General features: G+C 61.1%; 1 protein-coding gene across 2 annotated transcripts; it reads right to left on the reverse strand.

Moving 5' to 3' along the window:
* Nucleotides 1-943: 943 nt before the first annotated feature.
* Nucleotides 944-23,964, reverse strand: CELSR2 (cadherin EGF LAG seven-pass G-type receptor 2; the record flags this gene model as incomplete). 2 transcript variants are annotated; one of them, XM_082865747.1, is made up of 34 exons in its annotated part: nt 944-965; nt 1,407-1,641; nt 1,781-1,951; nt 2,090-2,284; nt 2,397-2,485; nt 2,716-2,843; nt 3,436-3,558; nt 3,670-3,796; nt 3,885-3,964; nt 4,108-4,220; nt 4,542-4,716; nt 5,029-5,229; nt 5,344-5,470; nt 5,570-5,737; nt 5,888-6,068; nt 6,154-6,282; nt 6,391-6,574; nt 7,052-7,261; nt 7,497-7,591; nt 8,360-8,461; nt 8,640-8,823; nt 9,250-9,370; nt 9,543-9,684; nt 9,926-10,100; nt 10,190-10,477; nt 10,743-10,909; nt 11,256-11,381; nt 11,546-11,709; nt 12,097-12,254; nt 12,649-12,737; nt 12,913-13,028; nt 13,440-13,662; nt 15,609-16,256; nt 20,670-23,964. In XM_082865747.1, 34 exons carry the CDS (start codon nt 23,962-23,964, stop codon nt 944-946), a joined length of 8,751 nt encoding a protein of 2,916 aa, XP_082721873.1. The 2 variants fall into 2 exon arrangements, with proteins under 2 accessions (XP_082721873.1, XP_082721872.1); XM_082865746.1 differs by lacking the exon at nt 944-965 and adding an exon at nt 1,084-1,111.
* Nucleotides 23,965-24,259: the final 295 nt, after the last annotated feature.

Genomic DNA, 24,259 nt, shown 5'->3' on the forward strand with positions numbered 1-24,259 from the left:
AGGGACCTGGTCCTTCGAAGAAGAGAGCCAATTCCAAGAAGGGGAAAAAAATAGAACATGTCTCAGAGGCCACAGCAGGTCAGTGGGGTTTGTCTGGTCTCAGAGGAGGGCGAGTGGACCCTGGAACCCAGGCTGGAGACCTGGGCTGGAGACAGCACGGGGCAACCGTGCCAGCCCCATCTGTCCTCTTCCTCCCTGTCCCACCCACACAATAGCAAAGAAGCTCAACTTAACACATGACTGGCCTTCCCCAGCACGGGGCGGGCAGGGAAATGAAGCACTTTTGGGTCAGCGAACTGAGCAAACACCTGGGCTGCAGTGCACGGCCAGAGTCCAGGGAAAGGAGAGGGGCTGGGGTGGCCCGGCCGCCACCCAGGGGCATGGGTTCCCTTCAGAATGTGTTCATGCAGCATTTGGGGGTCTGGGGGCGCTGAGTCCTTCTGCCCCCTCTCCGGACAGGGCTTTTTCAGTTCCTGGAAGGGGCGGCACAGGCGGGGTGAGGAGTGCCCTCGGCCCTGCGCCCTCACCGCACTGAGGCCCGCCCGGTGCGGCCCGCAGGGCTTGATGCCCTGGGTGCATGTGGCTTTGTCCTTTCCTTTTGGTGATGGCAAACGAGGGGCAGGTCCCCCAAGAGTCCCTTTCCTCCCAGAGGCACAGCAGATGGGAAACTGAGGAGAGGCTGGGAAAGCATCCTGGGAGGTCCTATCCTCTTTGGGGAGGGAAAGGGGAGTCAATTTCCAGCGTATAAAAAAAATTAATCCCTGAAGTCATGAAGAGTGGAGTTCCTTTTTTAAATTTCTTTTTTCCTCTTTTCTGAAAAACTTTGTCTTGGAGATGTTGGCCCCAGGGGTCCAAAGTGCAGTGAGGGGGATGGTGGGGGAGGGAGTTGGCACTAGATGGCCTTGGGTGGGGTGGGTGCCCCTCCCGGCAAGGCCCAGGCTCCTCAGATGGATGTTTCGTCGCTGCTGCAGGCAGGCAGGCAGGGGGAGCAGGGGCGGGATAAAGCACAAGACAGGAGTGGGAGCATGAGTGCAGCTGGGGAGCGCAAGGGAGCCTCAGGGTGTAGGAACCACCGGCCCAGGGTTAATGCAGGAAGTTAAAGAAGAGAAATCTGGAGAGGCAGGAAAGGAAAGTGACAGAAAAGGCAGACAGAGGGTTAGTCAGAGCAGAGGAGACAGTGAGAAGCTTTCACCAGAAGAAGGAAACAGAAAAGCAACCCCAGCTCCCCACCCTCCCTCACTTTGCCCGATGCTGGGCTGGGCTGACCCCACAGGGTGTCATGTTTGTGGGCATGTGGCCTGAAGGGACCTGGGCCACACTCTGCTGCCCACCAGAGCGGCCTGGGAGGCCTGGAGGCGGGGCCTCTGTGGGGCTGCACCCTGTCCCGCCCACCCAGCCACACTCACTCGGAGCCTGACGAGTCCTCATCCACCGTGCCTGCCTTGATGCTCATGGCGATGGGCATGACCCCGTTCAGCTGCTCCTGGAGGCTCTGCCGGGGTGGAGGGCGGGGAGGGGGCCCACCCCGGCTGCCCTCGCTGGCTGAGGAGCCCCGGGAAGACCCTGTGCCCTGCTCCAGGGGTAGCCGTAGGAGGCTGCTCTTCTCACTGATGGTGGGCAGACACTTCTTCTTGAGGATGCCTGTGGGCCAGAGGGCGGGTGCCATGAGGAGCAGGTGGAAGGAGCATGGGGCTGCCCTCGAGAGCCCTGCCAGCCACAGGCCAGTGTGAGGAGTGAGGTTGCTGATGGGGGAGCATGCAGCTGAGCATACCCCGCTCACCTTTGTGAGGTTGGGCAGAAGGGCCTGGAAGGGGACCCAGGGACCCCTCCCGAGGCAGGGCATCTCCATTCTCCCGCGGCCGCTCCTCAGAAGCCCCATTGCCACCACTGTCCTTTGCTGCGATCCCAAAGTCTCCTGGCCAGGGGGCCTTCCCGGACCCCAGGCCCCCATCTGGTGGAGAAAGGAAGTAGATGAGGCCCAGAGAAGACAGACGGCTAGGAGAGTCACCACCCTAGTCTTGCTTCCCAGGAATCCCAGCCCCTCTGCCCTCCCACTGCCCCCAAAGGCCACAACCCTGCGCTGACCCACCCTTGGGGGTACTGTGCAGGGGCAGTCTCTCCGCCCCAGGCCCCAGCAGGCTGTCCCAGCCCGGCTCTCCAGGGAAGGTGGCCTCCGCCTCTTCCTCCTCTTCCTCCTCCTCACTATCTGATGAGTGGGTAGAGGCATAGGAGCCACTCTGGTCATCTTCCAGGGACAGGTCACTGTCAGAGTCTGTGTCTGGATCTAGGAAGTGTGGGAGAGATCACAGGCAGCCCATCCGCCACTGCCCACCCTCAACAAAAGTTAGGCAGCTGTGCCTCCACCACCACTGGCCGTCAGGAGGTTCCGTCCTCACCATGCTGCTGGTCTTGACCTTCCAGGAATAGGCCACCAGGGTTCCCCAGGCCAGGGGGCCCTTGGCCAGGGTTCAGTGTGGACTCCTCCCTAAGAAGACAAGACATGCTGGAGGCATCAGCCTGGCCCCTCACCCGGTGTCCCATTCTCTTCTCTGTTCTGGGTTTTCCAGTTCCTTCCCCATGTTCCTCACTGCTTCCACTTCAAGCTGCCACCGTGTCGGCCATGGTGTGTGCTACGCAACTCCTAGCAGCCTGGCCTGGGTCTAGCATGCCCGGTGCCCTTCTCCCCTCCCCAACTGTCCCATCACCAGAGCTCACCTCAGCAAGAAGGGGATGTAGCTGGGCTGACTCTTGCCCGAGCGGCTGGCGCTGTGCAGAGAGCCTGCTGAGTCTCCGTAGGGCTGGTAAAGCCTTCCATCTGCATAGGGGCTGGGGCAGTTGTAGGACTAGGCAGGGAACAGGGAGGTCAGTACATGGGTGAGCCGGAAGGGGTGGCCCCGGGAAAGCGGAGGGGCCGAGGGAGCTTGCCCTAAGTTCTCCCCGCCACATGCCCAGGACTGAAGAGAGAGGCCCCACATCTTTGCTGCCCCCGTTTCAGGGCCTAGTAGTGTTGTAGCTCTGCCATAGCTGTGCCAGTTCTACGCACCCCAAGTGCCCCGGACTCGGCTGTATAAGGGTCTGCTGGCAAAAGATGGCACCAGGAATTATCTCCTGGGAGCATTCTGGGAGGCACAGAAGATTTACCAAGAGGCACAAGGGATTCTCAGTTGTGGGGCATTTATGACCTGATTACCTGTCTTGGCTACTCCCTCATCTATTCTAAGCTCTGCTCCCATCCCTCCCAAGTCAAAAATCCCCCTCCCCGACCCCAGGCCCCTTCTTCCAGGCCACACATACCATTTCACCACCCCTTCCTCCTTCCAGGAAAGGATATAAGGATGGAGAAAAAGTGGGACAAAAGCACAGCCTTTGTCCCTCCTGCCTCTTCCCCCTCAACTCCCCATGACCCCTTCACCTCCCTGACCCCGGCTCCCTCACCGAGGTCAGAGTGGACTTGGTGGTCAGAGCAGGGTCAGGGCTGGGCTTGCGGCTGCAGGCAAACTTGAGTGCTTTCCGGACCTCCTTGCTAAGCACCACATAGGAGAGGAAGATGAAGGGGCCCTGACAGGCAAGAAGCAGCAAGTGTCTAAGTGCTTATTAAGGCACCTCGTACCCAAGCTTCCCACCTACAATTCCACCAGCCTCCCACAGGGCAAGGGTCGGACCAGGTACCTGGATGCAATTGGAAGCAGCAAAGAGGTAGTGGAAGAGGAGGGTGTCACTGTTGACAGACAGCAGTGCCAGTAGCCACGTGGCGCTCAGCAGCAGGAGGACGGCGAAGGAGGGCCGCAGGCCCAAGCTGGGGAGGGGGTGGGCTGTGAGTCTGGCCGTGAGGCCTCCCATGCCGATGCCCGTCCACTGCCACGGCACCCACACCCCATACTCACACAGGGCCTTTCTTCTCAAAGCCCTGCCGCTGGGCAGCACAGGACGCCCGGGCCGCCAGGATGTACAGGAAGACGCTCATCTAGCAGGGGAGGGGGACGTGTGAGGGGGACCATCAGGGAACAGACAGCTTCCACCCCACCCTATGGAGGCCTCAGCAATTCCTAAACGGGATCCTGAGGTCACACTCAGCCTGCTCGCCCCCAGCCGCTTTCCAGCACTTACCGAGACAGCAAAGGCCACGGGGCCAGCAAAACTCCAGATGAGCGTGTCGTAGATGGAGAGCCAGCAGAAGTCAGGGTTCCCATAGCCCTCCGGGTCCAGGCCCACGGCTAGACCTGGTGACAGCAGCGGGGAAGGGGTGATCAGGGACTTGGAAATCAGTCAGGCGGTCAAGTGGGCTCCTAGGGCCAGGTGCAGGGGATGAAGGCTTCTGCCCACCATCTGTCCATGCCGTCCTCTCCAGGATGGGGGACCCTGTCCCTGAGTGGGGGTGTCAATAGCTGAGTTAAACCAGAGGGATACTTGTGGAGAACATGGTCTGGGCATAGGGATGTGGGCCTCTGGGCCTGGGATGGGAGTGGGAGAAGGTGGCATGAAGATGGACTTAGGCCCTAGGGACGTAGAACCTCAAGGCCCGGGATCGGGGGTGCGGGTACCTGTGATGAAGGCGGGCACACCCCAGCCTAGCATGTAGTAGAAGCGCATGGGGCCGGCATTGACGTCGCGCACCTCGGTGAGCGCCCGGTACAGGTGCAAGGCCTCCAGCAGAGCCCAGGAAAAGGTGCAGAGGTACAGGAAGTGCAGCAGGATGGCGATGACTGTGCAGGCAAACTGAGGGCCCAGGCCGCGCCCAGTCAGTGACCAAGGCACACCCAGAGTGTGGGTCCTGCTCTCGCCAGACAGGGGAGGAGAGCCTGGGTGTTGGGGGGTGCTTCAGGGGGAGTCTGGGCCAGAGGAAGGTACCTCTAGGGTGCTGGGGAAGTAAGGGGGAGCTAGAGAGGAGGAAACTGGGGGCCAGGCACTAGGCTGGCTCAGTCACTACTGCAGGAGCAGGGATTGAGGGGGCCGCTGGGGAGGACGCGTATGGGAGCCTGAGAGGGCTGGGCACTGGGGAAGGTTTCTGCGTGAGGAGGAACATCTTACAGGGAGGTCAGCCTGGTTGATTCCCAGGAGGAAGACCAGCTGAGCTAGGCCCAGGGCGGCAGTCAGGTTCCGTTGGATGCCGTGCTGGTTGGAGCGCAGGGCACGCAGAATAGTGAGGAAGAGGAAAGTGAGCAGTAGGGCAGCCAAGGTGACCCCTAGGGCCACATAGGTCAGCGTCTTCAGTGGCAGGATCTCCCCATTCTGCAGGGTGGGTGGCAGAGAGCCAGAGGGATTAGGAAGGGCGGGGCCTAAGCACCTAGTCCAGTGCCCTTGGCTCCCACCCCCAGCTCTGCAGCTACCCCTGGTGGGTCCAACCTCCCGCCTGGACACGTCCATGAGCACAGCGAAGCTCGTCATGTGGTTGCACTGGCAGCTGACGTGGCTCTCGTTGCGGAAGACGACTTCGCAGCCTCGGGCTGACCAGCCACCTGTGCCACTGACCCTGCGTGAGGGAGGCAGGGTCAGGAGACAAGAAGGGTGGGGTGCCCAGGGGCCTGAGCTCTCCGCCCAAAGCCTTGGGGGCAGGGCAGTGCAGGCTCACAGGATCGAATGGTTCCAGAAGACACAGATGGGCTTGGTCCGCTCCTCCGTCTCCAGCAGCCGGAACTGCACTGTGACTGGCTTGTCCAAAGCACGGGGCAGAAGCTCCTCATCGTCATGGACGCTGATGCTCACCACGGGCGTGTTGATGACAGGGCGTTTGGGAACTCTGGCGCGGGCAGGCGGGCACACAATCACCACGGTAGTCGTGTGACTGGAGGACGCCCCAATCACTCTGAGATGCCCCCAACCCCTGGCCCCTCTCTGTGCCTCACCCACCCGACCTGTCTCCCCCCGACTCGTCTCCCCAGCCGCTCACCTCAGGCTGCGCTTGTCTGGGTCGTAGTTATGGGGCAGCAGCCCAGCCAGGGTGCGGTAGATGATGACACTGGCCACCGCCTCACCCTGACTCAGCTCCGGGTGCCGCCGCTGACGCCGTGCCAGCTCCTCTGGCTCCTGGGCCTCTCCAAGGCCCGCGGGCCTGACCATGGGGGGCGTTTCTGGGATGGGGACACTGTCCACTCAGCTGGGTCCTGCGCAGATGCCCTGGCCTGGCCCCTGACCCACCCCTTGGCCCCCACTGACCTCTGAAGACGGACTCAGGCAGAATGACCGTTGTCTCAAGGTCCGGGGGCCGCTCCCCTCTCAGCGCCTCGTAGCGGGGCAGCTTGGCCCCGGCAAAGTTACCCTTGTCCAGGCGAACTACAGAGATGACTAGGGAGAGGTCACAGGTCAGACCCCCGGTGAGGTGGGCAGGCCCCTGGCACGGCCGCCCTTACCAGAGACTCTCCCTGGACCCTCCCACCCTGGCAGCAGCCTCACCAATGTTGGGCGTGACGATGGTGAAGGGGCTTAGGTAGGTGTGCCGCATGTTCTGGGCCAGGGCACTGGCGTAGGCCTCATAGTGCTGGAGCAGCCAGGCGGTGCCACCCTCTGTCTGCTGGATCAGCTCCCAGTGCCGCTTGTTGGCTGCATCCAGGAGGGCGCTGCCCACCTGCAGCAGATTCTGGGGGAGGGCACGGTCTCGGTGGGCTGTGCCTGAAGCCTCAGTCCTCGTCCCCAGCACCAGGCCCCAGCCTGTACCTAGACCAGCCTTGGCTCGCCCCCCACCATGCCCCTCCCTCTAACCCTTCCTCCTCAGTCTCTAAGAGTTTCCCACACAGATGTCATTAGATGCTGGTTCCTCCCTGTCCTGGCACGATGGGCAGGGCCTCTCCTCTGAGAAGCCTGATCAGACCAGGCCCCAGTACAAACATTATTTTCTATGGGCGCCTTGCTATGAGAAGGGTTAGGAAGAAGTGCTCTAAGTTACCCATATGCTGGGCCATGGCTCAGCGGGTCTCATGGCGGCCTCATGCCGGCTGAGAGCTCCCCAAAGGCAGGGGTGGGGAGTGCCCCCCAGTTTGCCCCCAGGTGGCCAGGAGCAGGCTCACTCACCGTGACCTCCACCCACCCAGCCATTCCTGCCCCCTCCAAGCCCCACCTCGGTGAAGTGCACATCCTGTGTGGCGGACAACCCGAAGCCTCGCTGGGTGCTCTCGTGGGCCAGTAGCCGAGCGGCCAGCTGGTAGGCCACCTTGACGTCACTGCCGAAGTAGCCAGCCGTGTGTTGGGTAGCGTTACGCAGAAGCAGGGCCAGCCGCTGGGAGCGCCCCGAGTCCAGGCCTGACTCGTTTCGCTGCAGCCGCTCAGCCTGGGACCAAGATAGGCTGGGGGGTCAGCACAGGAGTGAGGTACCCAGAGAGTGAACTGGAACTCTAGAGTAAAAGGACTCAGGAAAGGGGAGAAATGGCCTCCAGGTGGGGGCCCTGGGAGGCAGGAGCTGGAATTCCAGAGTCCCCTTTCTCAAAGCTGGGGAGGCAGGCAGGTCATACTGGGCCAGGGCAGGGGGCAGGGGTAAGGAGATGGAGATGAGAAGTTCCACTTACAAAGCCCTTCAGCTCTGAGAAGGTGACTGATGTGCAGTTGAAGAGGTTTGGGGGGAGCCACCCTCTGTGCTCGTCACAGTGGCGCACAGCAGTCCCTGGGGGAAGGCAGCCAGGAGGGCAGGCCTCAGGGGGAGACACAGGAGGCTGCCAAGACCTGGCTGAGTTCTGCTGGGGGGCAGCCCCTCATGGACCAGAGGCAGGAGACAACCAAACAAGGGCCCTGACATCCTGTACTGCAGGTGAAAACAGGGAGACGCGTGTGGAGAACACCAGAGCCAAAACCTCTGTAGGATCAGCCCAAAAAAGGGCTACAGGAGCACACGTGGTCCTGCAGTACACGTGGTCCTGCGGCACATGTGGTCCCTTTGAGCCCCCAGACGTGGCTGTCTCTCTCCAGCCACCACCTTGAGCTCCCTGCCACTCACTCTCTACTTCTGAACTCTGGTCATCGTCAATCCAAGGACCAGCGCCAGCCCCCATCCTGCGGCTGGGTCGCCTGGGACAGCACCTCACCTCCCCTACTCCCCAGACCATCTTTCTAGTGGCATAACTCCAGCACTAGGTGGTGAGCTGAGGACGGGAACCCTGTGTGACTCATCTTTGAATCTCTAGCACCCAGCCCTGTGCCATGCACACTGCAGGTTTTTTAGCACTTTTGTTAAGAGTCCAAGATATAGGCACCTTTCATTTAGGCAACCTTGGGAGCAGGGAACAGTGAGCCAAGGAAGCATGGGATATGGAATCCCCAGGACCTGGAGGCTGGAAAGTGGGGTCTTATGATCAGTAGCCAGGGGCTCCCCACCCTCACCCCACTGATGAAAGGCCAAGTCCTCAGTCCCACATTCTGGGCCTCCAGCACCTACCAAAGGAGCCTTTGGGGCAGGGGGCAGCAGCAGGCAGCCCGAAGCGGGTACGGGGCCACCAGATCCCAGCCTCGATGGCCCGTGGGCAGCTGTCATAATTCACTGCAGGGAAGCACACACCGTCACTCAGGAGCAACTGTCCCCCTACAGCTCTGGCCAGGCTCCCCAGCCCTCCCTGTGCAGCCTCAGGCCTGCAACCAGCCCCTGCTCCTGGCCTCCCTGGGACACCAGGGCCTGGCACACAGCAGGGAGGGCCACCCATCTACCACAAGAGCCCTACCTTCACAGCCGTTGGTGGTGACCTCAGCAAAAGGGTTGTCACAGCGATCACACTGGCGCCCAATGACACCTGGCTTGCATGGACACTGGCCATCCTCAGGGTCACAGACTCGGGACAGAGAGCCCGTGGGGTAGCAGTCACACAGCAGGCAGGCGGGGCTGCCAGGGGGCCGGTAGTGGTTCTCCTGGGAGGGGAGAGGGAGGATGGGGTCACTGGCTCAGGCTCTCTTCCCTGGATGCTCATGGATCCTTCACTGTGGCCCCTCTGGAGAGAGGCTCCCTGACCTCAGGTCCCCACCAAGAATGGTACATTCAAAATATGTAACAACTGGTAATGTTTTGGAGTTTAATCCATCAATGAGACACCAATCAGAACAGGCTGCAAACAACCAGTATAGCTGACCCAGAGCTCACTGGTTAAGTATAGGTCCTGGACGCCCCACACCCCAGACACACGAGGACAAACAGCCCCTTGCCCGCCCTAGTGGAGCAAAGGCACATAAGCCCTCAGCTCTCTGCAGAGTCTTCCTTCATTGTCCCCCCCAAGGGCCCAGGAGGTACAGAACAGAGGCCAAGGCAGCCGCTATGGAGGCCTAGGCCGGGGCTGTCACCTTGCAGTGGCACTCGCCGCTTGTCTTGTTGCAATCCGGATCGAAGCCTTTGCTGACGTCACAGTTGCATGGGCCGCATGTGGGGTGTCCCCACCAGCCTCGGGGGCAAGGCTGGTCGATCCTGCGGAGAAGGACCAGGCAGACATGGGCTCCCTCTGCCACCCGTCTGGCGTAGCCATGTGTGGCCCTTCTGAGCCTGGCTGTGGCTCAGCCAGGTTCTCAGTACTCGGAGGGACACAGCAGACACAGGCAGTGCCACTGGGACCTGCTGCTGCCTGCAATGGTCCACTTACCTGGTCTCACAGTATGGCCCAAGGTAATTTTGGGGACACTCGCAGATGTAGCCATGGGGGTCACTGGGCTTTCGGGTACACACGGACTGATGCTCACATGGGTTCAGGTCACACACGTTAGTACAGTTGTCACCATAGTAACCTGGGACCAGAAGGACAGCAGAGGCTCAATCCCCACCTTCCCCTAGCACTTTCTTCAAACCTGCCTTCATCCATCCCCTTCTATCCTGAGCAGCTATACCAGCTGGTTCTGGCTTTGTAGTGCAGGAGGAGAGGCTCAGAGAGGTGATGTGACTAGCCCCAGGTCACACGGCAGAGCCAGAGTGAACCGTCGCCGCCCCGCACTTGCTAACCTGCCCCATTTCCCTGGATCCCTGGCATACCTGGATCGCAGCTGCAGGAATAGCTGTCCCAGTCGTCACTGCAATAGCTGTTGGCAGGACATGGGTTCGAGTCACAGGGGTCTGGCAGGCTACAGCCTGGCTCCACATTGATGCTTTCCCCACGGCTGGGATCCAGACTGCTAATACCCTCGGACGTCTCGCTTACCCGAACACCCTGGGATGGACAAGGTAGTGTTGGCCCTTTGTGGAGCGGGCCTCCAGCCTCCAGCTATTGGAGATGAGAAGGCAGGGCAGGAGGCTTACCTGCAAACAGCCCCGGAAGCCACGGGCCACACCACTGGCCGGCCCAGGCACTCCCCCAACGGTAATGTTGCTCAGGTGTAGCCCATGCAGCCGGGGGCCCAGGTTGCCCTCTGCCCGCTGCTGCCCATAGTCGAAGGACAGGATGGCGTGGCCGGGGCCCCCACTGGCTCCCAGTGCCAGCTGTGCATGGTGCCAGTCGCCATCATTGGCCCGGCCTGGCTCCAGCCGGAGAGACGAGGCCTGGAGTCCGGTGCCCTCCACGCTCAGCACCACGTGGCCCTCCTGAAGCTGGCACCAGAAGAAAAGAGGGTCAGCAGACTGCCTTAATGGGCTCTTCTTCCAGCCCACTGTCCTCCTTCCTGGACCACCAAACCCATCCTGCTGCCCAGCTGAGGCCAGAGAGGAAAAGGTATTATTTCCCTTGGGCCCAAGAGATGGCAGCAGTGATCCACCAAACGAACCTAGCTGCCTTTCTTTCCAGGGAAAGGCCCCGCCCAGCCATCTTTGACCAACCCTGGCCAGGGCCCGCCTGCCCCACCCCTCTCTGCATCACCTGCAGGGTGATGGTGCTGCGCCCCCTGGTGACAGCCTGCAGCAGGACGCCGTCGGCCTGGCGTGTGCGGAACATGAGGCTGAGGTGCCAGGGCTGAGAGATGGGCAGCGAGAGGCCATGCCAGGCCACCAGGCTGCTGCCCAGGAAGCGCTGCGGGTTGGCCATTTCTGGGGAGACAGATAAAGGCAGACTCTGAGAGGTGGAGCACCCAAGTGCCCCAGGGGGTATGATGCTCAGCAGGGGCGGCTCCCTGGGAGGCAGGGCACTGTCCCTCCTAGTGCCCACTCTCCACGGCAGCCCCGCCCCCCAGAGCATTCACCTGCCCTGTGCCCAGGCCTGCCTCTGACTGGGCCCTTTGTCTCCCGTGCTACCCTCTCAAGGCTCTGCCCAGACACGCTTTTCTACCCACAGCCCAGCTCAGCTGGGCCCTGCCCAGTGCCTGCCCAGACCCTGCCAGTGTTCCCAGCAGTGCTGACAGCTCCCAGGCCCCGACCTCTGAGGGCTGGCCCCTACCCTGGGCACAGCTCTTGCCCCCGAAGCCCAGAGGGCACTCGCAGCTGAAGGCATCCCACTGGTTCACACAGGTGCCCCCATTGTGGCAAGTGTTGCTGTCACACACGTTCTTCTTGGCAGGGCAGCCTAGAGTGGAGAGAAGGGCGCTCAGGTGGAGGCTCCCAACAGAAAACCTGTGGCAGCGGCTGGAGGGGGCTCTGAGACCCGCCATGTGCAGGGGTCCCCGCAGCAGGCACACCCCTCCTCTCTGCGTAGGGCCCCTGGCCTCGCCCCTACCCCAGCCCCCATACCGGGCACGGTGCCGTTGTTGGCAATGAAGTCCGCCATGTCGACGTGGCGGCTGTCCACCTGCAGGTTCCTCATGCAGCCCACAAAGTGCCGGGTTCGGACAGGGAAGCTCTCGGGCAGGTCAGGCACCCCGCCCAGCAGCAGGGGCCCTGTCAGGTCCAGAGACCTGGGGGAGCGAAAATGGCTGCAACATGAGGGAGAGTGGGGTGCTTCCGGCTCTTCCTCCTCCCTCAGCCCTGTCGCCAGGCCAGGAGCCCAAGGGGCCCTGCAGAGCAGCCAGGGGAAGGGGAGCCTCAACCCGGAGCTGCTCTCATCTGATACCCGCCCCTCCCCAGACCGCTGCACGAGGCCCAGCTCTAGTCCCCCAATCTTGCCCGCTCCCACCTCCCACCCCAGCCCCCACAGAGCGCTAAGCAGGGGCAGAGGGAAGCAAGGCGAGGGATGACCCCCGTCTGAACTGGTCCCCATTTCAGGGCCCCCAAAGGCCCCCCTACAACCCTCCTCCCTGACTGGCCCACACCTCACCGCAGCCCCAGCCCTCTCCCCTGCTTACTTCTTGCTGCCACCCTGGGTGCCCTGGGCAGCGCAGGAGTAGTTGCCCAGCACAGCTCCGAAGCGCAGGGCCACCCCTGTGTCACAGCCATCCACGGTCACCACGGCCACCTTCTGCTCGGATGGGCCCTGCGGGAGCCCTGTCTGACCCAACAGCGGCTGTGGACAGGGAAGGGCAGAGACGGGAAAGAGTGGGCAAGAGCCACTCAGGTCACGGGCCAGGCACTAACTCACCCCCTGTGTGTACACACCCCCCCACATATACGTGTGTGTGTACACAAACACACATGCACACTGATGTGTGCTCACAGGACTTACGCACTTTACCTTCCTCAGCGTCTACTCAAGTTTCTGCCTACTAGAACAGGAAGGATCTATACCACCCAGCGGAATGGGAATGCCCAGCAAGGTGGTAAGTTCCACCCCTCCCTTCCCCCATCTCAGCCAGAAGTGCCATGACCAGCCCCTGGGGAGGCAAGTGCCCCCCAGGTCTAGGTGAGCTCCTGAGCCAACGACAGAACCCTCCAGCTCCTTGACCGCCTCCCACACCCACCTTATTGTAGTACTTCAGCTGCACTGTGTGCCACTGGCCGTCACTGACCCCTCCGGACACGAACGGGGACACGGTGGTGGTCGACTCCCCTGGGGAAAGGACCCAGGTGAGCTGGGACACCAGATGAGGGCTGGGAATGGGGAGGGGATGCTCATGGTTGGGCTGGGCCCAGATCTGGCTGGGAGAGTGTGTGCCTTGGGGTCAAGGGCCGAGAGACACGGGGCCTCTAGGAGATGGGCAAGGACATGGGGCAAGCGGGATCACCTGCAGAGAAGGTGAGCTGGACCTGCTCCTGGATCACCTCGAGGGCCACAAAGTCATGCTTCTCGTTGAAGCGCCCATTGTACAACAGCAGCCCATCACGCTCCTTGGTGGCAAACCTGAGTAGGAGTGGGCGATGGGGGCACGCAATGGGGCACCCACCTGGATGCCAGCACCCCAGCCACCTAACCAGCCCTGATCCTACTCAGGACTCTCCAGAGGGCTGACTCCTTGGCCGAGGCTATGGGCCATGTGGCTAGAGTGTGGAAGATGAGCCCAAACCAGGACCAGAAGCAGAACCTTGGCATCCTAGCTCCCACCCTTGAGGGTGGGGTGGGAGGAGCGTAGACGGCCCTGGTGGGTGAAGGAGGCCTGCTGGCCAACTGCACAGGCAATTCCAAGTGCAGACCTGGCTCTGCCAACAACCTTTTCTGGGCACTTTTGCTGCCTGACTTCCCACCTCGTCCGCAGAACAGGAGGCACCAGACACCCCCCCCCCCGGCCCCTACCCCCAGCACCCAGGAACTCACGAGAGGGCCAGGGTGAAGTGGAAGCGCTGGCGTAGGCCCCGGAAGGTGATGAAGGAGCGGGCGGGGAAGCTGCGCGTGGTCACCTGGCAGAAGGGCTTCTCAAAGTCTCCGGATGGGCAGTCGCACTTGAAGCCGCCCACCAGCAGGTTGACACAGGTGCCCCCATTCTTGCAGACACCCGGGGTGCAACGGCCTGAGCGGGCACTCACCTCACAGTGCTCACCTGGGCAAGAGGTAAGGCAGGTGAGCACCAAGTGCCTGGGGAACTGGGACTCCCTTTGCATCCAGTGATCCCTCCGTGGTCTCCTGTGACCCCCATAATACCCCCAAACTCTCCCAGGCATCCCCACTTCCTCTCATGTGCAAACTCAGCCATTCTGTGCTGTGCGTGGCGCACTGGGCTGTTCTCACCACAATCCCATCTACGGCTGTCCTGCGAGTTCCCTGAGGCTCCCAGTCCCTTCCATAGCCCTGTTTGGACCTCGAGAGCACAGGTCCACGAGGTCGCTGATTATAAGGGCCAGGTCCTAGTGGCCTTTGGTGTCAGGGCTACCACGCAAGCTTAGGGGTGTTCTGGCCCCTTCAGGGGTGAATGCGCATGGAGGGAAGGGCCTGCAGGACAGCATGAGGGCTGCTGCCAACCCCTGCTTCCTCCCTCCCTCCTACTGCTGCTTTTGTCCCTGTCAGGCACCAAGATCAGTTTCCCTCCCTGGGGATAAGACCAGGCTTCCACTTGGATTTGTCGGAGTTATGGGATGGTGTGGGCAGGAAGCTGGGGACTTTCCAGAAATGGGGCAGGGAACTCCCACCCTGAGCCCTGGGGTCCAGACTGAGGACCTCTGTGCACTTGGGAGATGCTGACAGAGTAGGGAACTGAGCCCTGGGAGCAGACCAGGATTCAATGGAGGAGATGAAAATTCCAACAATATCAGATGGAAAAATCCACCCTTTTCTCTCCCTCCCCATTCCCAGATTCTAGAGATAGGTTCTCAGCTCCAGTGCCTAGTGACAGGCTCCAGTTTCCATGGAAACTGTTGTTCGCCTACTCTAAGCACCCCCCTACCCCATCCTCCTGGACAAAGACTTCCCTCCCCTCCCCCAAGCCCACCCCTCTGCTCCCCACCCGCCCCTCCACCCACAGTAGCAGCTGAGAGGAGTCAAGTCTGGCAAGTTCTGGGCAGGAAGATGCAGCAGGGGTGGCAGTGGGGCTTGCCTACCACTGCTGGCAGAGCCAGTGGGCATAGCTCTGGAGGAGAGGGAGCAAGCCCTAAGGCATCTGGGAAGGAAGGACCCATGGAGGAGAGAAGGGGATGTCCTGAGGAAAAACAGGAGCCTGCAGGGAGGGGTCAGGAGCACAAAGCAGAGGCAGTGAGCATCCCAGGGAGAGGCTTGGGACAGGACGTGTAAAGACCCCTGGAAACAGGCCAGCAGGGAGGCCTCTTGGTCAGGACGCTGTTTTACACACCTGGGCAAGGGTGGGGCTATTCTGTTCAGGGTCACACACAGGTGCGATAATCTGAAAACCACTATCCCCATACCCAAACCCTCCAGTTTCCCCAGCTCTTCTGTGCCTTCCCCTCAATACCTAGGGAAAAAAGCACTTGCTGCAGCTCAGAAAGGTAACTCACTCACCAGTGGGGAGAGATCAGGTACTAGGCCCAGCCGCATCTCTAATCCAGATGAGACCTGGAGCAAGTCACCTGATCTCAGCTTTCCCTTAAATCACAGCCAACATTTCCTACAGGCCAGGTCTTTACCCGTATTAAATCAGTCCTCACAACCACCTTATCATGTGAATAGATTCATCATCCACTTAAAAAATACTAAGGCACAGAGAGGTTAAGTAACTTGCCCAAGGTCACCCAGCTAGTATTGTCAAAGCTGGGATACAAATGCAAGCCGCTTGGCTCTAGAGCTAGAGCTGACCTCAGTTACACCACTTGGGGGTGGGGGCTGGGTAGGTGGCCGAGAAGAAGGGGTCCCCTCTCTGCCTTCCTCAATAGGTGGTTGTGAAAGAGCAAGTGGGACTTGTGAATGGCCAGTGTACCCTGTACCTTACTCTGGAAAAGAACGAGGCCACCCCTGTCCTTAGCCTGATTGTGCTGGCACCGCGGCGTTAGCCCCCCAGAGCCGCCCCCAGGGGTCCCCCCTCCCTCGGTGAGGGCTCACCGGTGTAGCCATCGCGGCAGAGGCAGGTGTAGCCGCCCTCACGGCTGCGGCAGCGGCCGTGGGAGCCGCAGGGCCGCGAGTAGCAGAGGTCCACCTCCGTCTCGCAGTAGTCGCCCGTGAAGCCAGGTGGGCAGCGGCAGCGCAGCCCCCCGACTGGGTGAATGGGCCGGAAGAGCACGGAGGAGGAGGCGATGAAGGGCGCGGAGGAGTCGAAGCGCAGCACCGACACGCAGCGCATGTAGTTCTCGCAGGGCTCGCGCAGGCAGATGTTGTCGTCGAAGGGCAGCACGCGCTGCGCCGAGATGGCCGTGAGCAGACTGCGGTTGAGGTACAGGCGCTCCTGCAGGTCCTCAGAAGGCAGGAAGGGAGGCCCGCCCCCGGGCCCTGGCGGCTGGCCCACCGACAGGCTCACATTGAGGATGTGGCCGCCTGGGGCGTCCGTGTCCCGCTGCACGTTGAAGACCACCACGTGGTCTGGGGGTGTGGCCAGCGTGGCGGCCACGGCCTGGATGAAGAGACCCAGTAGGGGCGACAGGAAGCGCTCGGGCGACATGTCCTCCAGGCGCAGCGTGATGCTGTGCGTGAGCATCTCGTCGGTAATGATGGTGACGCGCAGTGCGCACTGAGCGGTCACACTGTGCACGCCATCTGCGGAGAGGTGAGACGGTCAGCACCTGGGGAGGGCAGGGTTGCCAAGCCATAGACCTGGCCCCGGGCAGGAGCAGCCGGAGGAAGGAGTGAGTGCGGGCTGAAATCCCGCCTGCACACTCTTGCATTGCCTAGTTGCCAACAAAGGGTCCTCTTTTCTAATTGGCATAAAGGTGCACTAGGAGTTATGTGTACCTCACCTGAGGGAGAGTCACTCCATGATGGCTCAGCCCGCATGGGCACTTAAGGGCATTGATTTTCAGAACTTCTTATTGCATACTTCCCAGAAACCCTCTGTTGTGAAGCACGGATACATCTTTTAATATTTGTGCACCTTTCCCTGCCCAAGCCACAGGTCCTGCTCCCTTATACCAGACCAGGTGCCTTCCTGCACAAGAATCTTATTTCGCCTTTTTCTTACCTTCCTACAGGGCCCAGAGCACCATGAGAGACCCACAGATATAATCCTTCTGCCCCCTCAGCCTCTATTTCTCAACACTACCATAACTCTGACCCTGGCCATGTTCCCCCTCCCCCACTGCAGTAGAGAATGGAGGGTGAACTGGGTCAGTGGGCCACCCAGTCCCCCTCCCACTGAGCCCCACGGCTGCTTGGGCTCAGGCCCGCTATCCCCATGGCAACGCCCCACACAAAGCATTCTTCCCGCCCAACTCTCTGGGCTGCAGAGGGTAGCCTGGGGGGCCCCACCCCAGGAAATCCAGCTGAGCCACCTTACGGGTGGTAGCACCACCCACTGGCCTGATGCTGTGGCGTTCTGGGGGTCAGAGATGGAAGGGCCTGGGCAGCTCTCCACCCTGAGCCCCAGACAAGAGCCCCAGTGGGCTGACCTCTCCTCCGGCCCTAGGGCCTCTGGCTACTCATCACCCACTTGGCTAACCGCATTATAGCCGAGTGCCTGCCACACCTCCAGGCCACACACTCACCTATAAACAGCTAAGTACTAACACTCTGGCTTCTCACTCCACCTACACACCCTAAGCCCCGAAATACCATATACACCTGAATGCACAAATACATGGCAATGGATTTTATTTAGCTCAAAATGAAAGCTGGAGGCCAAGGGGAGAGGGAAATGGCTTGGCAGGGCTATAAAGGATATTCATCTTTTTTATTTACTACAATGTCCTACGCATAGTAGGTGTTCAGTAAGATGTTCATGAGAATTTATTTGGTCTCCATAATGAAGAAAGGGTCTTTAAAACACAGCAGGAGGGGCCCGGGTAGCTATTAAAAAGGACACCCTAGCAGGAATGGGACAGGAGTTGGTATTTCAGGGGTGGGGTGGGAGTAGGAAAGGGATCTGGGAACAGATCCTGCTTCTGTGTCACAGCGACTTGAGGTGGCTAACTGCACTGGCGGCTGGGAAGGCTAAAGCCAGACACCCATCTCAGCCGTGTCCTCGGCCCACTGCCCACCTGCCCTCCAGCCGCATTGCTTGAGAATGCAAGGCCCGCCTGCTCTCACCAGCAAGCCTGTTTGTCATCACTCACTTGCTCCTCCTTCTCTTGACTTGCTGCTACTGAACAAGCTGTTCCTTCCTACCTGGCCTATCCAGACACCAGCCCACGGCCCTCCTGGTTTTCTAACCCGCTCTAAACTCACCTTTTCCAGGAAGCCTGCCCAGATTTATGACCTCAGGCTCTACTGTTCTCCCTCTTTCAGACCCCCCTGCACTTAGTTATGGAGCTGGCACAGGGCTCTTGTGTACCTGGTGCCGTTATTCCTTGGTGGCATAGTCCCTCCGGGCAGAATGCAGCCCAAGAATCCACACAGAGTACTTCTAACTAATCAGGGAGGGGAGGGGGCAGTCAAGAGAAACCTCACCACCACTCAGCCCTGGGAACAAGCACTCCTCCCTATGTCCCCCCTCCGTCATCCCAGGCCCCGCCTGCGCCCCTTGCCCAGTGTGTCTCTGTTGCTTCCCATCTGGTCCACCATCTGTGGCCACCTGCCCCCTCCGCTATTTTCCCCCATCCCAGCAGTCAACCTACTGCTCTCTGCTGCTTCTTTGTTCCTCTCTCCTGCCTTGACCTGGGTCACCCCTCAGGTGCAAAAGGTAACGGTGGAAACAGGGGTGGGGGGTGCATTACCTGAGCCATCCTCCTGGGAAGAAAAGGGGTGGGATGGGCCCTGACTCCAGGAAACCCCACCTGTGTCTAGAACCCAACCTGCCACACCTGGAAAAGTGCCAAGTCCCAGACTGTGGCAGAATCAGACTCCAAGCCCCTCTTCCCCTGGCAGATGTGCCAGTGGGAGTTGTAGGCCTGGAGGGGGTCTGCCACTCTGGGGAATGACCAGGCCATGGACAGGAGCTCCTGTGCGCCCTAGCAGGGTAAGGAAGAGGCAAGGAGAATTCAGGCTTCAGGGGAGCCATCCGGCCCAAGCTGGGGCAGCTGCAGCCACAGGGAACAAGAGAGGGGGAAATCAGAGAGGCATAAACACAGAGACCAAACAGGGGCAGACAAAGGCCCAGGAAAAGAGCCAGCAGTGGAGAAAGTGGGAAAGCAGGAGAGAGTCACACAGGAGATGGGGAGAGGGCAATGGAGGGGGCCGTGCAGAAGGGCCCCCAGGGGCAGAGGCGGGAAAGAAAGAAGAGACAAAGAACAAGAGAAGGAAAACAAAGGGGCAGTAGGAGTCAATCCCCCTTACCCCAGCCTCCCTGAACTTTGGGGTTGCCGTGGTGACTGCCTCCAAGGGTCAGGGCTGAGGGGAGAGGGTGGGGCTAGGGCTGGAGGGTTAGCCGAGGCCTTCCCCTCTATTCTAGGGGAGCTGAGGTCTGGGGCTCTGCTCTGGTAGGAGCACAAAGGCTGGGTGGGGCCCCTGCCCATCCCTCCATCACCTAGGGCGGACTGGGGATGGACAGGAGGGAGAGGCCCTTCCTCTCCACTCCTTCCCCCTGCCTCCCAGCACAGAGAAGGACGAGATAGGGGAGCTCCAGCTCCCACTTACTCCTCCTGGAGAGGAACTGAGGCTTCAAGATGCACAGAGCCTTGTCCGTGACCTCTAAAAGCTCATGTGCCCTGGCTCTGATGGCCACCTGAGGAGTGGGGAGGGGAGTCATGAGTCCCCGGAAGGACCATGAGTGGAGGGGGTGGGGAGCTGAAGCCACACCCTGTGTCTTGCACGCCTCTCACTCCCATCCTGGCCCAGACTCCCCAGGGTGGAAGTGAGGCCCGGCAGGCTCTTCTCTTTCTCCCCTCCCTGATGTGTCTGGAGTGAGGGTACCCTGACCCACCCATCCCCAGGGCACAGCTAACAGTGAGCCCTCATGAGGGTCCCAGTTGTTCCCAGGCTTGGGGAAGGGGTTCAGCAACCTGGTGCTGGCCCCCTCCTTGCTGCTGCTGCTGCTGCCCACTCCCTGTAGCTGACAGAAGAGACAGGATGTCGTCCCCACCCCAACTCTCCTCCCCCAGCCCTTCTGTCCAGGGAGTCTGCAGGCTGAGCGCTTGGCCAAGCAGCTGGAATGCCCGGCCTAGGTCCCGGCCAGGCTCCCATGCCCCAGGATTCTGTTCTCTCACCACTGGATCAGGGGGCTGTGCCTTCAGAGGCCGCCAGTCCCCTGGCCCATTGCGGTCCCCACACCCCATCCCCTGAGCCCAGGCTCTCACGGCCTGCAGGGAAGGCCTGGCGTCTGAGAACAGCCAGCCCTTGGGGCAGCAAGGGGACCCAGAAGGCTGCAGCCTGCCCCGGGCTTGCAGCCCCTCCCCCAAGCCGGACCCCGAACCACAACCTCTGACAGTGGGGTCTGTTTGGACAGAGACAATGAGCTGTGGCCTCACTTCCTGTGGGAGCTCTGAAGGGGGAGCCGGGCCAGGCTCTTTCTGCCTGGAGGGAAAAGAATGTCCTAGACAAAGTCCCCCTCAGCCGGTCTGCGGCTCAGCCGGGAGCCAGAAGGGGCCCGACTGCAGGGTCCTGACCCCGAAGTGGCAACCCTGTGCCCCACGGCCTCAGCTCTGTCAGAGGCTGTATGAGATCACAGGGAGACCCCGGTGGGCGGGCGTGAAGGGGCGCTGAACCGCCGGCTCGCCTCTCCTGGCCACGGTCCTCTCCATCCCTCCCCCAGCTCTCCCGGACCCCAGTCCTCCACGCGCCTTTTTTCACAATTCTTGGCAGCCGTCACCAGGGCAGCCTCACAACGCTTCCCCCACCACGTCACAGGCTGGCAGGCAGGGGGCGGCCAACCGAAGCAGCCAGGTCTTGCAGCCCGGGGCAGCGGGCAGGGCCAGCACAGCTGCCAGGATTTCTAGGGCTCCTTCCCAAGCTGCTTCTCACCCCTCAACCGCCGGGCCAGTACCGGGGACAGAGGCGGGTCAGCAGTTCCGCCTTGAATGGCTCTCCAGGCCCTCCCCCACGGACCACCCCCATCCCCATGTCACCTGGGCCCTTCCTTACCTGACACCAGCACGCTCATGATGGCCTCCAGAGGTCGGTTGTTGTCCAGTGCCCGACTCAGCCTCAGCTCGCCCGTGGACGCGTTGAGCAGGACCAGGCTGAGTTCGTTTCCCCGCTCGAAGCTGTAAGTCAGGCTGTCGGAGATGTCAGGGTCGTGGGCAGGCACCCGGCCGATGGCACCCCCGGGGAAGCTGCTCGAGCGGTTGGTGACATAGTTGTTGAAAAGGATCTCAAAGTTGCCCAGCACAGGTGGGTTGTCATTGCGGTCAAGCAGGCGGACGTGCACTGTAGCCCGGCTCACCAGGGGAGCCGACGTGGCCTGGATGACCAGGATGTATTCAGGCCGGTCCTCGTAGTCCAAGTCCACCAGAGCGGTCAGCTCCCCAGAGAAGATGTCCAGCTGGAAGACCTCAGGGATGTTGCCCTCCACGATCTGGTACATGATCTGGGCATTAGTGCCTTCGTCAGGGTCCGTGGCTGTGACGCGGGCCACAGCCAGCCCAATGGGGCTGTTCTCTTCGACAAACACATCAAACTCATCCTGCTCAAAAACAGGCGGATTGTCGTTCACATCCAACACAGCGACCGTCACGTCCATGGGCGTGCGAGCTGGAGGCATCCCCTTGTCCACTGCATATGCTCGCAAGGCATACTGGGCCACATTTTCACGATCCAGCCTCCGCAGTGTTCGCACAATGCCTGACGTGGACTCTACGATAAAGTCACCATCTCCATCATCGCCTCCCTGGAAGGTGTAGAAGACCCTGCCGTTAAGGCCAGAATCACGGTCAGTGGCCGAGATCTGCAGGACACTGGTGAAGGGGGGCACATCCTCATAGACACTGCCCTGGTAGGAGTCCCGCAGAAACTGAGGGGCATTGTCATTCACATCATTTACCAGGATCTCCAGGTAGGTGGTGTCAGACTTCTGGGGAATGCCATTGTCCCGGGCAGTGATAGCCAGGGTGTAGGACACCTGGTCCTCATAATCCAGCTCGGCCTGGGTGGTGACAGCACCTGTATCTGCATCGATGTGGAACTGGGGGATGCTGTCCTCCATAAAGTAGGTGATGCGGGCATTCTCACCTGTGTCCTCATCTGTGGCACTGATCAGCACCACCGTGGTGCCTGCTGGCCGGTCCTCGTTAATATTCACCGTGTAGTGAGAGCTCTGAAACACGGGACGATGGGTGTTAGCGTCGGTGACGTTCACCACCACTTGTGCCGTGTCCTGTCGTGTGCCATCGGAGGCAGTAACAGCCAGCACGTACTGCCGCTCCAGTTTGTAGTCCAGCGGCAGGGCGAGGGACACCAGCCCCCCCCCACTCTGGCTGGTGATGGAGAAGCGGTTTCGGGTGTTGCCGCTGGTGATCTGGTAGGTGATGACACTGTGGGCATCACGGTCCACGGCCGACACCGTCACCACGCTGGTGCCCACGGCCGCATCCTCGTTGAGCCGCACCGTGTACTCTGGTTGGGTAAAGCTCGGGTTATTGTCATTGACATCCAGGATGGTCACGCTGACACTGGCCGAGGCAGTGAGTGCTGGGGTGCCATGGTCGCGGGCTTCTACTCCAAAGCTGTAGAAATCAACCTCTTCCCGGTCCAGCTCAGCAGCCACGGAGATCCAGCCTGTGCCATTGTTGATGGTGAAGGGGAAGTCATGCCCGACCCCCGCAAGGCGGTATTCCAGGCGGGCATTGTCACCAGCATCAGCATCGATGGCCTGGACATGGAGAACCAGGTAGCCTAAGGGGACACTCTCCAGGACAGTAGCCTGGAAGGGGGTGCTGACGAAGATGGGAGCATTGTCATTGATATCCAGGACCTGCACTGTCACCAAGCCGGAGACGTTGGAGAGAGGGGGGCGGCCGCCATCCTGTGCTCGAACCCGTAGGGTGTATTCCTTGGTCGTCTCATAGTCAAGAGGGCTCACCACATCCAGAGCCCCAGTCTGGGCATCTAAGTAAAACTGTCCCCGCGCGTTGCCACTCATGATGCTGTAATGCACCAGGGCATTGCTGCCCTTGTCTCTATCCGAGGCTGTGACCCGGAGTACCGGAGCTCCTGGGGCCACATCCTCCCGCACCTGGACCACATAGCGCTTCTCGCTGAACTGGGGGGCATTGTCATTATCATCCTCCACAGACAGGAAAACAGCAGCGGTGGCACTCCGTGGACCGGGGTCCCGACCCTGATCACTTGCTTCCACTGTCAACTGGTAGGATTCCACCTCTTCCCGATCCACAGGGCCACGGGTTCGTATTACCCCAGAGCGAGGGTCAATCTCAAAGACCTCAGAGGGGCTGCCCCCAGGCCCCTCCAGCAGGCGGTACAGAATATTGGCATTGGGAGGGGCGTCACCATCTGTGGCTCTGACGGTGAGCACCTCATAGCCCACCTCCAGGTTCTCCCTGAGGCTCTCCTTGTACTCCTGCTGCTCAAAAACAGGGTCGTGATCATTGGTATCAGTCACCAAGATGGTGAGCGTGGCCAGGGCACTGCGTCGGGGCATGCCGTGATCCTGCGCCGTGACTCTGAAGACATGGGTGCTCTTGGTCTCACGATCCAGCTCCTCGGCTGTGGTTACTGCACCGGTGATTGGGTCCAGGGAGAAGAAATGGTTGGAGCGGCTATCGAAGAGGGCATCCATAGTGTACTCAAGCCGACCTGCCTCACCCTCATCTGGGTCGATGGCCCGCAGAGATGCCACAGGGGTACCTGCTGGCTGGTTCTCGGGCACTGTGGCCTGGTAGCTGGGGGGCTGAAACTGGGGGGCTGTATTCACATTCCTCTTCCGACGTCCACCCATGGACGCTTCTGCTGAGCTCTCCCCTGCCCTGAACCCTGGGGTCTGCATCAGCTTACAGGACTGGCATCTCAGCCGTGGGGCCTTTAAGCACAGGTGCTCATGGGGCAGGGCAAGCTTGCCCTGTGGGGAAAGGTGGCCTCCAACGCCCAGAAGACGACAGCTCCAGGGGCAGCCTTCGGGCGCTGGCGGCAAGGGGATGTGGGCCCCGGATTCTGGACACCAGACCCTCAGACCATCATGGTGGGGCACCAGATGGCCAGTCAGTTCCGTCCCCGCATCCCTGCAGCGGCTGGTGTAGAGCCAGAGGTTCGAGGATGAGGCTGGACAGAGCCAGCCCACGGGAGCACAGGCCCCCGAGGAACCGCGTCCCCCAGGTCCCAGGGAACGACAGGGCCCCACCTGGTCTCCCAGTAGTGGCGGCAGCAGGAGCAGTAGCAGCGGCAGTAGTGTTGGAAGTGGGGCGCGGGCCGCCGGGCTCCGCATCTCTCCCTCTTCCCGGCCGGCCGGGTCAACGGCGGCGGCGGCGGCGGCTCCTCCTCCCGCTCCTGCCCGCCCCGCCGCGCCTCATGCCCAGGCCAGGGCGCCAGTCCCCGGGGGCCTGCTCCTTGATGCCTCACCGGAGCCCGGGCTCCCACCGTTCCCTGAGCCGGGCCCGCGCCCCGGTCACACCGACCACCACGGGCTGGCGCCGCGCTTCCACTGGCACACCCGGCTCTCGCCACCTGCACCCGCGGACCCCGCGCGCCCTTGGCCCTGCCGGCCCCCAGATCCTCGGAGT

This window comes from Leucopleurus acutus (genome assembly GCF_964270905.1).
Source record: "Leucopleurus acutus genome assembly, chromosome: 2".
In the NCBI taxonomy this organism is placed as follows: domain Eukaryota; kingdom Metazoa; phylum Chordata; class Mammalia; order Artiodactyla; family Delphinidae; genus Leucopleurus; species Leucopleurus acutus.